The sequence below is a fragment of the Strix uralensis genome, chromosome 4, assembly GCF_047716275.1.
Source record: "Strix uralensis isolate ZFMK-TIS-50842 chromosome 4, bStrUra1, whole genome shotgun sequence".
Taxonomy (NCBI): domain Eukaryota; kingdom Metazoa; phylum Chordata; class Aves; order Strigiformes; family Strigidae; genus Strix; species Strix uralensis.
The window spans coordinates 80,763,969-80,780,199 of record NC_133975.1 but is presented as its reverse complement, the minus strand read 5'-3'; the positions used below and the strand labels follow the sequence as shown (position 1 = coordinate 80,780,199).

The 16,231-nt window shown below is 44.2% G+C and overlaps 1 protein-coding gene across 10 annotated transcripts in view; it reads left to right on the top strand.

Annotated features, from left to right (window-relative positions):
- Nucleotides 1–9,766: 9,766 nt before the first annotated feature.
- The window catches only part of SLC10A7 (solute carrier family 10 member 7), a 156,852-nt gene continuing 150,387 nt past the window's right edge, over nt 9,767–16,231 (top strand). For 2 of the 10 annotated variants that reach the window (XM_074867427.1, XM_074867424.1), the window contains exons 1-2: nt 9,783–10,025; nt 13,730–13,812. In XM_074867427.1, the coding sequence (XP_074723528.1) occupies nt 9,926–10,025; nt 13,730–13,812 (183 nt within the window). In that variant the 5' untranslated portion in view covers nt 9,783–9,925. Of the gene's footprint in view, nt 10,026–10,280; nt 10,498–11,461; nt 11,549–13,729; nt 13,813–16,231 lie in introns of those variants that run through there. The other 8 variants (XM_074867422.1, XM_074867423.1, XR_012628811.1 and 5 more) reach the window with 8 other exon arrangements.

The following is a 16,231-nucleotide window of genomic DNA, read 5'->3' as shown; positions in this document are numbered from 1 at the left end:
CTGGGTCCTTAGCGTATGCTAAATTAGAGTGGAGGAGTGGAGGGGGAACATCACTGCACTCTGGAAATGTGACTGGGATCTGAAATGAGACTTGCTAAAAGCAGAGCTCCTTGCTTGTTTGTCAGCATCTCCACAGTGAATTTCCTCCATGGACAGATTTTCTACTGAATTTTTTCATGTCTCCATTACTTAACCTGAAATGTGAAAGTCAGTCCAAGTTTCTGCTAAATATTGTCAAAAAATGTGTCTACCTACTTACTGTAAATGTGTAATAGTATATGTACTAGCTGACACATGTACTATGTGCATTTTACTGAGCTCAAGGAATTATTTTATGATAAAAGAAGAAGAAACCTGCTGGTCTTTAAAGCACTAAATCATTTGTAAAATAAACATCTCCTGCAAATGAAGAAGTAAGCAGAGGGAAGGAATGGTGTCACTTTTACGTGCCCAATGTTCAGAGCACGACTCAGTCTTAACTACAGAGGGCACTGCCAACTACTGACTGGAATTTAAAGTTTTAACTGCTGTGTGGTTTCCTCTCTAAGAATTGACAAGTAATCTGAGTAGTAATCAATATGCTGCTGCTTCCTGGAGTTGTACATGTTTCCTAATAATCAATCCAAATTTTTGTTTGGCTGTCATTGTTAAAGATGATCAGAGAAGAAGGGGTTTCTGAATATAAATGATGCATCCTATTGCTCTAGGCCGTGCTATGTCTAACTTGTGCAAAATGATGTTACTTGGTCTTAACTCCATAGCTTTCTTTTTTGTATAAGAAGGCTGGCTCTGTATTTTGGGATGCTGAACAGAAAATTAAAAATGCAGGCCAGTCTTTGGGAACATTTTACTTACTGTTTTAATAAACTTTTGTTTATGCCTAGAGGTGCCATTAAATTACCAGCCAGACATTAATATACAGTACACAAGGGATCTTGTATATAAGCAATGATTATTACTGCGTGACTCAGATGAAGCTTACTATAGACAAAGATAGCTGCTGGACAGGAGATGAAAAGTGAATACCTGTGTGGTACTTAGGCAGCAGATGTGCTATTTCGTTGGCTGTGTTTAGAAGTGAGCTATTTTTTCAGAGCAGAAGCATGACTCAAGGGGACAGTGGTCTGTCATGGTAGAAACACCTTTGCTTTCTTTCATAAAGTAATGGAAGCCAAGCTCACGGTGTGGATGATCCTAAACTAAAGGTGCTAAGCATTTCCAAGTGAGGTACTTTTCTGGACCCCCTCAAACAAGGAGTCTTTTTACCCCACCAAAGCATCTGCTGCACTGGCATGCTGGAAATGTTTAATTCCAAACATAGCTTGCTTTCTGTGCTACCGTGTCCACAGTGAGAACATCACCAAAGGAAGAAAAACTTCAAGAACAAGCTGGAGTAAACATGGGCCATGAACACCATGCTGGAAAGCATCTGTCTGAGTAACAGGGTGGAGAGGTAAAATCAGAAAGATGTATTTTGCTGCAGGCCTTGTGCTTGTATGCTTCCACAGACAGGTAGAACTTCAAATGTGGGATTGCAGGAGTGTTGTAAGTTCATCTAGAAGGAAGAAATTCAAAATCCCTCCAGCTCCTGAAAAAATGTATGCCAATTAATTCTGAATTGGGATTTTCCTTTACATTTGATCTACTTAAGAATGCACCACAAGGAAAGCTTCCTATGAGGAAAGTTTAGAAATGCTCTCAGGGAAAAGGCACCATCGTAACTCTCCCACTTCCTAAAGGGATCAGGGTAGAACTCTGCTTAATGCACATCCTCTAAAGGAAATATCAGGCCCTACTTAATACAGCCTCCTTAGATTCTGCTGCAAAAAAACCCCAACCCCAATGATCCCTCCCCATCTCTGCTCTTGTTTCTAGCTTCTCTACTGCTCTTTCTAACTGACTTGCACCTACAAAAAGGTGACTTCTTCCTCTCGGTTACTACAGCACAAGGCTCTGGCATTAAAGCCACTTACATGGAATGAAATGGGGGAGGTTGGATGAGACCTGAAATGAACAATACAAAATCAACCTAAGATGACTTGTGTTGTATAGACTGGATAGATGGCAGACAGCTGACAGTGCTGCTTGGAAATCTTTGTGAAATCTGATTATGTTGTAGGAATATTTCAAGCTCACAAAAGAATAACTCTTCCTTTCCTCAGGAATAGGAAGGAGAGGGCAGAGTGTCCCAGGGGTAGAGCTCTTCAGCAATGTCCCAGTAAACGCACGGGGCAGATGTTGAGCATGAGAGAAGGGAGGAGTGAGGGGGTTTAGCAACTGTGTTGGTTTTGCCAAAGAAACAAGTGGTGGGTGTTCGAGCACTGGATGTGGCAGAGGTGCAAAAGTCTTGCCTTCTGGTTAGTGAGGCAGTAGGAAGGGAAACGAAATCCCAGTGGAAGAGTGGCACGACAGTAGTCTTGGATCAAACAAGATTTCCCTCCAGGCTGTGTCCTTCACAGTGCTGTTTACCTTGGGATGGTATGTACCCCAAAACTCTTACCTCAGCATCACTTTAATCCTTGGTTCCTGTGCCATCGCACTCTCTTTGTTTAAATAAGCAGTTTGGGCTGGACACTCCTGGAATAACAACTGCATGAAAAACGTTCATCAGACAGTGCTGACTTCATGATTTGTATCTGATTGCTGCCAAAAAAAATGAGTCAGTCATGTTTTTCTTATATTTGATGGTTGGAGGGGCTGTACTTGTTTCCATGTTTTTGTTTTTCATTTATGTCATTATTTGCCAGCAATACACCATCATGTCCTTTGTTTTAGTTCAGCTTTATTCCCTTGTCCTGATATGATATTGTTTTAGGCACAAAGCGTCCCAGTTTTTTTAATACTTCATCACTTATTAATGCTGCAGATCGTGGGATGAATTGTTGTCAGCATTCTCGTTTTTTCTGTATTGATAGATGTAATAGCCGATTTGTTATTAAATAGTTTTTAAAGGATCTCTTCCTCTCTGGTTATCTTTTTTTTTTCCTAATTATTTAGTGTATTTTCCACTAGCTTATCTTCCTTCCTGACTCCACTTTTTTTTTGAGGGGGGACCTTTAAAGGCCATCTAGTCCAAGCCCCCTGCAATGAGCAGGGACTCGATCAGGTTGCTCAGAGCTCCATCCAACATGACCTTGAATATTTCCAGGGATGGGGCACCAATGGTATTAATCACTGCAGGTGGTACTAACAAGGGCTACATTAAAGTGAGGTCCATTGTGTGTATGCGCACCACAGTTACTTGATTGTAGCGTAAACGTGCCTGGGTTTATGCTTGCACAATACCTGGTACAAAGAAGCCTCGCAGTCTGATCTCTGAATTCTGCCCTGGTATAAACAACAATTTAGTAAAAAAGGAAGAAAAGAAGAATAGCCTGATTCCAGCACTGCAAAGGGGCCCAGTGCCACATGGATGGGTGGGAACACGCACCTTCCTCTCAGGCTGACATACGCCACACATAGAAGCACTTAGGTTCCTGCACGGGCACTTCCTAGTTCGTTTTAAATCAAAAGGCTAGTTAAGGCTGGCATCAGATAACTTGATTTGCAGATAATGTGGAATTTACTCCAATGCAGGTAAATGATGACACTGTCAAGCTGTGACTGTAACCTCCCCTATTTCCTGGCACTCGGTTTATTACTTCCTGGCCTGGTTTGTTTAGGGGAGGTCAGGTAAAACCTTCCTTTGTAAATCTGTACCCTAGTATGCATAACACGCTGCTTGGTTTCCATCCTGCAGGGGGAAATCGTGGTGGCTGGTGAGGACTGAATGGTCAGGCTGTGAGTTATGAACATGGTTTGATGTTCAAAATAGTCAACAGAAGTCAACATGCCAAGCTAAGCACAAGGGACGTGTCTACACTTTCATCTCTCAGTTGCATGTCATGTTGATGATGAGACTGTAGCCTCCTGAATAACCAAATCGGCCACGGTCAGAGTTCATCACAGCTCTGTCTGGGGAATGCACTTGGCTTTTCTCCAGAGTGATGGAGAGCTGAGTCCTGGCCCACGGTGAAGACAGAACATGGCAACGATGTGCAAAGATCCAAGAGGTATGAAGCAACAGGGGCTGTAGTATGACGAAGTCAAACTGACAAATCTAAGAAAGTCTAAAGACAACTTTTCTGGGGTTCTCCCTCAGGTAAGCTAGTGAATTTGCCCTGTTTCTCTGAACCTTTAAACTCTTTGGTAATGATAAAATCAAAAGGGACAGACACGGGAGAGATCAGGTCCCACCTTTCATCCAGCTGAGTGAAGGCAAAGTTTGGAGCATGGGCTGTCCTTTCTTTTGGACAAGCCCTGCTATTTCTTCTTCTAGAAGATAAAGCGTAAGCTTCTAAAAGCCAGCTTTCAGCAACCTTAAGACAAACCCTTCTTCTAGCAACTGCCTCTTTCTCACGCCTATATGTACTCATGTATTTCTGACTTCTCCGACAGCTGCTCCTTCCAAACTTGCCCTTTGTGACAGGTGTCACAGCTGGGATGGCTGCTCTCCTCTTCCTGCTTTCTGTGATATGCATGCTCTTTCCATTACAAGTGGTTCATACTCTGAAACTGTTGTAAACCGTTTGCATCTGCACACGTGTGCATACACACACAGGAACAGATCTGCTGCTCCTCCCCCATAAAATACAGCAGAGGTTTTTGTACTGAAATTGCTCATTTTGAGTGTTTTGGTATGATTGTTGTAATATTACAAGATTAATTTTTTAAGTGTAAGGAGAAAAAAACCATAAAACTAGCACCATGTTATCTCTGAAATGTCTTGTTGAACAGGTTTAATCCAGTTCTTGTTCACTGTGAAATCGTCCAGAGAACTATTTCATGTTCTCGCTTTCATTTTTCAGGTTTAAATATGTACATCTTTTCATGGTTTTAAAAAAAAATATTTTTTTATGTTTTAAAATTGCAGTTAAAGAAGCCCATAATTTCTTTCGAGAACCAGCTTTATTATGCCAATTGCTTTTTGGTTTTCTTTTTTTAAATCCAGTCTTCTGGATGCATTACAGCCTTGCTGTCTACTGGGAAAAAGTGCAAACCACAAAAATTTCTTTAATCTATATGGTCTAGGTCTAGGAGGAGAAGGCAAGAGAATATCATGAGTGGAGCAGCACTAAGCCAGGTTCTGTTTCTGTGTTAGAACAAGCAGGTTCTAGGCAAGGGATCAGCAAAGCCCCTTTTGTTGCCTTTTAAATTTTCTTCCTAATGCCTAAGATTAGTGCATGAAAATTTCACACCAGGTCTCAAGTAAAAGAAAAACTGTTTATTTGTTGGATACCTAAATATATAAGAGAACCCTCTATTAGAAGTCAAAACAAAAAAAAAAAAAAAAAAAAAAGCATGCATTTAAAGTCTCTGGGAGAAAAAAAGATCATACCATTGTAGAAATAAAACTAAATATTCACAAAACCTTTTATCATCTTATAGCTTCTATTTAGAAAAGCATACCTGTAAATGTGTTTAAGTCCCATGAAGTGCTGTTCTAAATTGAACTTGTACATAATTCCCACTACTGCATTATGCTAATGGTAGTAAGTCCTGCATCTGGCAATACCTAAGCACTCACAGGCATTTAATAATATCTGGTAGCAACAACCAAAAGATGCCTTGCAGATGCCTGAAACAGTGTGAGCACCTAGGCCAGGACAGAATGAGAGTTGTGAACTCCATTTCCGTAAGGAAAACCAGCTAACGGGATCAGTATGGCAATCTCCTCAAGCGCCTGAGAAAATCTGAGATCATGCCACTAAGTGCTTGTGAGAAATATAAATGTGTTGTAAACTGTCTCCCATATATTTCCACTTTTTCTCCTCAACTTTCCTATTTATAATTAACACCTCTCTTTATCTTGTTCATTCTGAATATCTTTGTTCTTTGCAAGTTAAATTATTTAATACTATCTCTTCCTCTCGTTTAAAGCTCCCTTTATCTCGTGATCCCCTTTCCTTTATATTGAAATCTCTCCTGTCTAAATGCATAATCAGATGACATCTGCTACTATGGAACTTAAAAATCCCGGCACATTCCCTAAAATAACTTAACTGTGTAGTTATTAGACAGCAAGGTATGTTGTGCAGATAAGAGGACTGGGTACACAAAAGAAAGAGGCTCCATATGGCACAAAGGGGAGCCAACGTCTCGGCATCAGTTACCAACCACGTAAGACTGATTGATTGTTCATAATGCAAAGTCCCGAAACGTCCAGTCTGCTTCTGCATCTTTGCAGACATGAAAACCGGTCGCTGCTCACATAAACAATCCTGTGGATTTCAACAGATGACCGGTGAACAACGAAGATTTAGTGTCACGTAGCTACGCATGTCATGAAGCTTTTGTATTATGCAGAAGGAAACACAAGGGCAAGAAAGCATCTGGAAACCCCGAGGTATGTTTGCAGTTGAACAAAAAGGAAAATTTGGTCATGTGAAATGAGAGAAAAGCTAAATTCTCATTCCTGTACTGTGTCTAAGGCACAGCTAAATATATTCCCAAATGGGTTTGTACGATGTTAATGGAGAATACATGTACACGTGTGTCAGACCATTCTGGGATCTGGTTGAGTCCCAGGGGTTAATTAGGATATGTATATTATCTGTATGGGAACCTGATGAGGAAAGTGAAATGTTGCAGGATGTAGTTTTGGATGACAGACACTGAGTTTTCCCTCTCTAATACTGACCAAATACCTCAATATGTATGACAAATTGCCTTGTAGCAACACTGAGGCTGTCTTGCAAACAGACTTAAGATGCGTGAGAATCCTGCCAATTATACAATACACTTGTAGTGTTTTCTTCCTTCCTGCTCCGTGCTGGTGGGGCAGGGCAGGGCTTACAGAGTGCTCTTATTTAAAGTCAGGAATGATTTAATCTGTTTCATCTAACAGGCCTATATGCTTATCATGATAATCGAAGAATGGCTTTTAAACAAAACCAGCTAAAATATCTTTGTACGAGGCTTTCGATACACAGTTTAGAATATCTACATATGATCTTAAAGATTACAGAAGAGCCACAGGAATCCATGTATTTTATAACTCAGTTGGCAAAAGACGTTTATTACAAACTTCAGATCTCTTGGAAACAGATTTCCAGGCAAAGCATCCACTCAAAGCAACAGAGCCATATTAAAGTTTATCTTTTTCTTTAGTTGAGCATGGACAAAAGTCAAACTTTTCCTATATCTGATGACCATTGGTAAACGATTAGGGTTTTTTTTTAATATTTCTTGACTGTTCTAAATCTAATACACAGGGAGATAGCTCATCCTTCTCTAGATGACCTAGGCTTCGGACAACGCCCAAGGAGTGACCCATTAGAGGGGAAAATGAGAAGAATCTTCCAGAGCCCGGGACTGAACCTGAGGTTTCTAACTTTTGCCAACTAGAGCTGCTGTGAACAAACATCTGAAACTTGTTGGCAAAATGAACAAAAATGAATTTACTTGGGCAGTAGACAAGATTAGAAATTCATAATTAGTATCCACCTGCAAAGAGTGAGGGGCAGGATTAATACCACGTAAAAACTATGGTGCAAAAGCAGGGAGAGACCGCTGCCTACTGCAGGACTGGATTTTACCACCAGACCAAGCATCCTCCATATCTGCCACTTCTTTGCCTCCTGTCTACAGCTTCTGCAGCAACTAATGTTGCAGCAGCTTCATTCACTATGAAATCTGGCTGCTTCTAACTTCCGAGGGCTTAACTTTCAGCCTCAAGAGATGTTATTTTGCTTTTCCTCGGTAACAATGCTTTCCTGAATTGTGCTGAAATTGTTCATGCCTTCTAGTCCTGCTGGTGCAGAGCAAGGCCTCTGCATTGTGTGACGAACCAGCCGAGCCAGAACTGCCAGGCAGAGGGTGCAAAGCCTCCTGCCCACTTCTGTTAGGTCCTCTCCCACTGCGTATTCACAACAAAACGACCCGGGAAACACTGGACATCTGCCTGGTCTCCTGCTGTGGTCAGATCAGAGGGTCTGTGCGCTTGCTAGAGTGCTGTCAGAACCATGGAGGAAAAGATCTAAGTGCTCTGATCTATGAACAGTGCAGATAAAAACCGTGTCATAGAATTGGGGCCACCTCACCTGTGAATGAGTATCCACACAAAGATTTAATATAATTTATATGATAAACATTGACTTCACATCTTTAGCTGATTCGTCTTATCCTTCCTGTGGAGTAATCAAATCCTCCAAGTAATCAAATCCTATGCTCATTATAATAACAGCTTGCTCTAGAAGAACAGCTGTTAGGCATTTATTTTCTCCCAAAACAGCCAACCTGTAGCAGTTGCATAGGCAAATGCAGTGAGGTTTTGCAGTTTGGCCCTTGTATCTGAGAAGAGAGCAAGGACCTACGTGTACTCCCGTAAACTTTAGGGAAGTGGCAAAACGTATGATCATTTTAAACTGCACATTTTGGATCCCCTTGTGGGTGGGAGAAGGCACGTTCCCTCCATGTTAAAAAAAAAAATCAGCTATGATGTACACACGTTTACACAAGCGAACCCCATACAGCAACATACGCCTCCCGAAGCAGCTGAGATCACGGCTTTGAGCTATTTAACATTTATTTACTTGGTGGCAAGGAGCGGAAAGCATATGGCAGGGCTATTCTTCGAAGCCTGAATATAGCCACAGAGGCCGTGAAGTTACCTAAATACTTAGCAATCACAGCGCAGAACCGTTGTGTGTTTGAACGCCGCCGGAACAAGGCAGCCGTGGCAGCAGCGGTGTGAGCAGCTGCGATGACGGAGCGTTTCATACTTTATCATTTCCTCGTTAATTTGATTTAGGGCAAGGGGGTCGTGGCCGGGCAGAGGCCGGGCTAATGAATCCAGCGGGGAAGCGGAGACAGGAGAGGAATAGGCAATGGGAAGCGCGGGTCGAGCAGCAGAATGAGGTTTTTATGACACTCTGTTTCAAGGGGAAGGTATCTAACAGTGAAATAAACCCGCCGACCTCCGCAGAGGGCATCGTCTCCAGGTCGGAAGGTGGCTGGGTCAGCAGGCGCTCACAGGCAGCGGCGATGTCGGCCGGTCGCGATAGATCTGCGGGCAGGGCAGGTGTCTGCGGGTCTGTCTGCCCAGAGCGGGCAGGCCGGCGCCTTCCTACGGTAGCGAAGCGATACCGGGGGAACCCGCGGCGGCGGCGAACAATCGGGGTGGGGTGGGGGGGTGGGGTGGGTAGAGGCGGTATGCGTGTGACAGCAGCCACCGCCGGTCCCGAGCCCCTCGCTCCCGCAACGCGGGCTACGGGATTGTAACTGTGGGGATTTCCGCCGCCGGCAGCCTCCTGCCCGCCCTCACGGAAAGGTCCCACCTCAACCGGCCGCCGGTTCCTGCCTGAGGCAGCTGGGAGCGGGCAGGGGGGTGTGGGGGTGTGTGTGTGTCTGTGTGGGGGGTGTGTGTGGGGGCCGCCGCCTCCCGCGCGCGCAACGGCCGGCGCCGCCAGTTCGCGCCCGCCCTCCCGCGCGTCAAGCGCCGGGCGTCACGCAGACGTTGTAATATACCAAAACAGCGCGCACACCCCCGCCGCCCCCCCACCCCGTGCCCGCCCGCTCCCGCGCTCGCCGGGACCCGCTACCGGGGGCCGTGCTCCCCGGCCCGCCCGGCGGCGGCAGCAGCAGCAGCAACGGCGGCGGCGGCGTCCCGCCTCCGCGGTGGTGGCCGCCGCTTCGGCGCGGGGCTGCAGGGCGGCCGAAGCCGGCGGAGGGGTCGTCGCTGCGGGCAGTGGGGCGGACGGACGGGCGGGCGGCGGCTGCGTGCCTATTAGGAGGTGCGTGGTAGTGATGGCGGCGGCGGTGGGTGAGCCTTTCCCTGTCAGCGGATCCGGCTGGTCCTGCCGGCGGGCGGCGGGGCTGCACCCCGCCCCGGCCGTGCTGCGCCGCGGCGGGCCGGGCCGGGCGGCGGGGAGCGGCGGGCCGCGCCATGGGGCTGCTGGAGCGCCTGCGGAAGGAGTGGTTCATCCTGGGGATTGTGCTGGTCATCGCGGTGGCGCGGCTGGAGCCCGCCGTCGGCGTCAAAGGGGGTGAGTCCGGCCGCTCTGCCCCCCCGTTCTGCTCCGCTGCGGGGAGCGCCGGAGGGGGCCTCCGGAGCCGCCGCCCGCGGAGGGGGGGCCCGGCGGTACTTTATCAACTCCCGGCGGCTGGCGTTGCCCCCCCTCCACAATCCCACTCGCCCCCCGGCTCGTTGCCGGGCTCGGCGCTGCCCAGGGTGGGCCCCGGTGCCGTTGGGGAGGGGCCGCGGGCCTTTCTGCGGGCCCCCGGGCGCTTTGCTGCCGGGGAGGCGGGGATCTGCTCGGGGGCCCCTCGACCATCGGGGCGTCGCTCGGAAACTTTGAAACTCGAGGTGGCCAGGGGTGCGGTTGGGCTGGCCGCGGGGTGAAGGGCACGGCCGAAGGCGCCGGGCCCTCCCTCCGGCGGTCCCTGCACCGCCAGCAGCTCGCCTTCTCCGCCTCTTCATTAGTCGCTGCTCGTCAGGTCCCCAAGGAGGAATTCAAGGTGTGTTCCTCTGTGTGTCTTTGCTAGGCGCTGCACCGGTTGCTCGAGTAATAGACTACTCTTTTTTGGACTAGTCGCGAGGAAAACTGGATAGCAACTTACTTTGAATGTCCTGTTAAACTAGGGAATAACTTCCAGAACTCTAAGATTGGGCATAAAGTCATTGCAGTTCAGTGCATGAATGGCTGCCATCTGTGAGCTTCTCGAGGGGTGTAGCTTAACGCCTATAGCGTTAAAATCTCAGGTGCTGTATTTTCAGCCAGGAGATTTTTTACTTTATAATAATGCACTTGTATTTTAAAGGTGGGGGTTTTTTTTGTCTCCTCTTTCTTCATCGTGAAAGATGAGGGAAAGCAGAGAAAATGATTCTGTGCAAAATGGTGTCAAAGGCTTGCAGTAAACAAGTTGGAAGACAGATCTGTCCTTTTCGAAGCAGTGAGGTCTTGTATGCTTCTTGTAACAAGAGCTGATGAAATATCTCCTGTTATTTTAAAATAAACAGTGGCATATCTTTAAGTGTAAATGCTGTCAGCATCTTCTGGTTGGTTTCCATTGTAACTTCCAATTCCAGATGTTCACAGTTTTCAAGAACAAATTAAATTTTGTATATTTTTTTTTTAGTCTAACTGATCTCTGAAGATTTAAGAAAAGGCATGTAGAACATTTGAACAGAATTACTTTGGCAATTCCATGTTGTGGGAGGGGAGGAAGAATCTAGCTGTGCTTTTATACACATGGATTTGTATTTTCTTAACAGAACTGAAGTTTGAGGATAGATGGCTTCTCACTGAGGAGCCAACCTTCCCCCCCCCTTAGGTTCTGGGAAAAAAGAAAGTGATTTAAAAAAATATGACTCTGAACACTTGCTGTGGCAACTAAGGCTCTGGTTCTTCATGGAGTTTAGGGTAGGCAAATTCCTGCTGTGCAAGGATCCCTTCTAACATCTGTGTGCTGTTTTGCATAGGTGAATTGGACCCACATGGAGCTTCTTGCAGGATCCATGCTGTGTCTTCAGCAGACCTTAAAGACAACTTTAAATTGATAATATCAGGTGGTTTGTCCCTTTCTGGTTTGATTGTCATGCTAATCATTAGCAGCAACGCGGGAGATCCTTTTAACTAGAATACGAGATAATTTTTCCTCAGCTTACTTCCTGCATGGAAGTGCTGTGATGGAGCACTTGATTTAATTATCCTACTGCAAAGAGATATCAGGCTTTGATGTGGTATTGTTCCTGGGACAACTTGCTTGAAAAATCTTGGAAGCATTGATTGAAACTTGTGAGCATGTGTTCCCCGAAGTGGTATCTCTCTTCTGAAACTACGTGATCTCAGTGCTCATTTTAAAACCAAGAAAAAAAAAAAAAAAAAGAGGTTGAGGGTGGGAAATGCCAGCATATGAAAAAATCCACAGTTTGTCATCTTCCAGCTGGCAAAACCATGCACTGTAATTTGCAGGGCCTTACTGAATGGTATGGATGGTCCAGCATCCATACTAGTGGAACACTGTGCCACAAATAACAAAGATTTGTGCTGTTGCCACCTTCAGGGCATAAGCCAAGCCCTTTTTCTGTGTTTTCCTGTTTGATGAATGAGCCTATTTAGTTCCTTCCTGACCAGTCTTTCGCACAAGAGATGCAGGGGATGTGTTCTGACCAGAGTTCCCTGTGCTCCAAGAACGGGTGGTTGCTCTAGTGGAAGAGACTTCTCCTGTCTAAAGGAGTTCAGATAGCCCAGTGAAAAACCCTAAATTAGAAAAACTGAGTCCTGGAAGAGCTCCTCTCTTAGCCAGACTAACCAGCCCACTGCCTGTCTGCCCAGTGTCTATGTGCATGTACATATATGCTATAATTTGCTAAAAGATTAGAAAAATTGTGTAATACTATATCTATAAAATGCAGTCTTCTGTGTAACTGTAACTGTGTATATATATATTTATATAATTTTTCTGTGTTTTTTTTTTTCCCTTCCTGGCTGTTCAGTTAATTATGCCATAATTTTACAACTAGCCATGTGCTTTGTTGCAACTTTTAACTCTTGCATTTCCTGGTTTAGTTTTACCTTACACTTCATATAGGTCGTTTGGTTTATACTTTGTATTTAACACACACAGTTTTAGTGTCTCATCAACAGAGTCCTCTCTGAGAGTAGGATTTGGGTTTAAATGACTTGAGTTGCAAATTTGATTAGGCTCAGTGTACAATCAAATCCCTCTAGTTTAAGGATTGTTGACCTTGCTCCAGAGTGTGACCATCAATATATCATTCATCCGAGAGAGCAGAAAGGATCCTCTCTTCCAGAATGTCGAGTAAAGGCTTGCTTGTTTGCTGCTGCAGTTTTGCTCATGACAACTTACTGTCACTTTTAGAGTTAGGATATTACTTTGGTCCTAAGTAGACTGCTGATATTTTCTCTCTAATATAACTGGTTGAATGCTTTTGAAAAAATGAGTATATACATTTTGCGCTTGGTGCTTTGCTCTGAAGGCAAAGTGTATTAAGAAAATTCATCATTTTTATAGTAGTGTAAAAAGTATTTTATTGTAAACTCCCTGAAAAAAAAGTATATAAATATATACAAATGCAAGCCTTTAATATAGCGGAACCCTTGGAGGTGCAGGCATCTGCCCTTGCTGATCTCACTGCAGCAGTGTGTCTGCAGTGTGTTACTGAAGGGCTGGAATGAGCCATTTTCCTGCAGCCCCGTTGTGGGGGAATAATGTAGAATTGCCCCAAGGAAGTCATTGCAAGGTCTAATCTGGTTTCCTCAGTGCAGGCAGCCAGACAGGTGTGTGTGTGTGTTGTGGGGGAAGAAGTGAGAGGTAGGTATGTGAATGGTATCGATGACCCTGTGGAGGGAGCAGCTAATATTTTTTGAATGTACAGTTTGAGTTTGCTGACGCTCTAGGGATACTCTGATGATAGAACTGTGAAAAATTACCTGTTTTCACACTTGCAGAATTTCATCATTGGTTCCTAGTGGCCTGTAATCACAGGAACCAAATTTGTATGACACCATACCTCATTCTCCACTCACTGGTTTGCTTTTATTTAAAAATGAATAGCATGCTTTCTGTAACTTAATAGAAACCCCATTCTTTTTATTAGAGACTTTAATGATTAGATTTTCTCCAGGTATTTTTCTAAGTGTTCTCATTTACTTTGATGTAATATATGCATATCCTTATCTCTTTGACTGTAGTTCACTTTGTTCTTTATGTCTGTATTTTTTAGGACCCTTGAAACCAGAAATTACCATAACTTACATTGCTGTTTCAGCTATATTCTTTAACAGTGGACTCTCCTTAAAAACTGAGGTACTGTAATTTCTCATTGCTTCACTCCCGTTTTACTTTAAAAAGTTTTGTGTTGGTTTTGATCAGGTTTGAATGTAATTGGAATATTTAATTATTATGCTGTTGTGTTGATGCTGGGAGAATGCCTAACAAGAGAAGATAAATATTAGACATTTATGCAATAACCCCTCCTTGATTTCAGAAAATTCTTCACGAAGTAGGAACATGATGAGTAGGAGAGTGTGAATAAATTTCACCCATCCATAGAGGGCGAGTTGCTTGACTTTGCAGGGCTTTGACTAAGTGGAAGTGCTCAGCACAATTTTGAGGCTGGATGTGTACCCTGGATGTGTCCCAAACCCAAATCAGGGTGAGGCCTAGGACACTTTGGCACCTGCCTGTTGCCACCCTTTCTGCACTTTGGCTTCCCTGCTGCTCAGCTGAGATACAGGCCAGAAAACTGTGCGAATCCTAGGGTAGAACTTTGTAGGGAACGAGGCAGAGAGGGGTTATGTGGAGTCTCCATGCCTCTGTAGAACACTAAGAGAAGGTGGGAGCTCTCTGTGCCTCTCTCCTTCATCTCACCTGCTGGTGTGCTTTCCCACTAAAACAGTTTAGGCTAGCAAAGGTCTGGTTAAGTTACCACGTTTGGTAGGCACAGCAGAGCAGCTAGTATCAACACAAAAGGGTTCCTCTGCAGATGCAAGGCTAGTATACAGGTACAAAGTCTTGGCAACTTTTTCCTATAGGATTTAGTTGTGGACAAGTGGACTTGAAGTGCCTAAGCTCTGCTGCATATCACAGTCACTGAGACTCATTTCAGATTGTGTCACAGATTTTTTCAAAGAGGGACAATCTGGGAGCAGGAAGAGATGAAGGGGAGGACCTTGTAGTGATGTGTAAGGGAGGCACGGAGAAAGGAAATGATGGCTGCTTGCCAAGAAGAGAAGGAGCAGCCAGAGTTGAAGTGAAAAACTGCATGTCTCTGCTAGTCTAGTTTCCAGATTCCTTTTATCCTGTTGATGCAAACAGATGATTGTCATTCATATGTTGCATGATACTAATGCCTAAAAGAATCATCATGATGTTGTCCAGTTATCTTCTGGGCAAACTGGGGTTTGGATGAACAGCATGCATTCAAAAAAAAGTTTCTGTACCTGTATCACGGTTACAGTGATAAAGTTTCAAATGGAGGTGGTGTTTGAAGTGATGGCAGCCCTCTCCTGTGTGTGCTGCCAGTTCTGGCACTAGGGCCTCTAGTTCTGCTGGAACACAGTGTAAGTGAAGTGAATAACTTTAGTAAATTCTGTAGCAGCTATCTAGAGCCTTGTGGTCTTACGGGGAAGCAGGAAGAACCATGTTACCTGTTTGCCCAGGACAGTAATTAATCCTAATGGAAACAGGTTGTGAAGAGGCACTTCCTTCCACAGAGAAGAGGACCCAAAATGCAAAGCCTGAGTAGTACTGATGGAGTGGAGTTTTCTGCTTTCAGGGTTAGGAATCTTTGCATGCAGAGGAAAAAAAATGTAAAACTTCTTTCTGTTTCACTAGTTTCTATCCTTGAAACTTTATATTTGTAAAGCAGCTGTGAGAGAGAGTGAAATCAGCATTATCAAAGTCTTGATTAGATTCTCAATGCTAGTGTGCATCTGACTTTTTCCAGTTAGATGACATGACTGACAGGTTCCTGGGCAATGTATCATGTCCTACTTTGAACTTGCATAACTTTTTTCATCTGTGGTTCTAAAAGCAATATTTTGGTGTAAATGAAGATTTTACAGGAGCTGATGTTTATGTCCAGGTATCTGATCTTGGATTGTTTTGGAAACATCGGTTAGGACTGGTGCTGTACATCCAGCTTTATGTTCCATGAAGAGGTTAAGCTTTTTCTGAATTTCTGCCATAGGGGTAGAAGATAAAGAGGAAGAAAAACATGTCACTCATTGTACCTTGTGCTGTTACTTTCTAAAATGTGTTTTAAAAACAATCCTTAAATGTGCTAGGAGGCCAGGTCATGATTTTATTAAAATACTCTGGGGCATGCTTTAATTCTTTAAGGTACAACTTAAAGTTGTTATTATTAGTCTGTTAATATATCTGTTTATTGGATTGCAAAGTAAATTGTTTCTGTTTTTCTCTATTAGTTCTTGACGCGTGTGTTGGCTGTTCTACCTTGGATAATATAGTGGATTGAAACTAGTGTTTGGTATGCTTTATGCAACGATAAAAAGTTGTGTGTTAACAGAGGCCTTCTGATAAATCTGGCAAAATTAGAAGTAGCTGTTGCTCTTTTAGGGTTACACTTCTGGTTTTATCCGCTGTGAAGGTGCGTGCTCAAAAAAAATTTGCTAACATGCATGCAGAAAGCATTTTACAAAGTAACTGGCAGTGTTCAGGGAGAGCCTGTCTGTGCATGGCCTTGTTACATTTTCAAATGTAG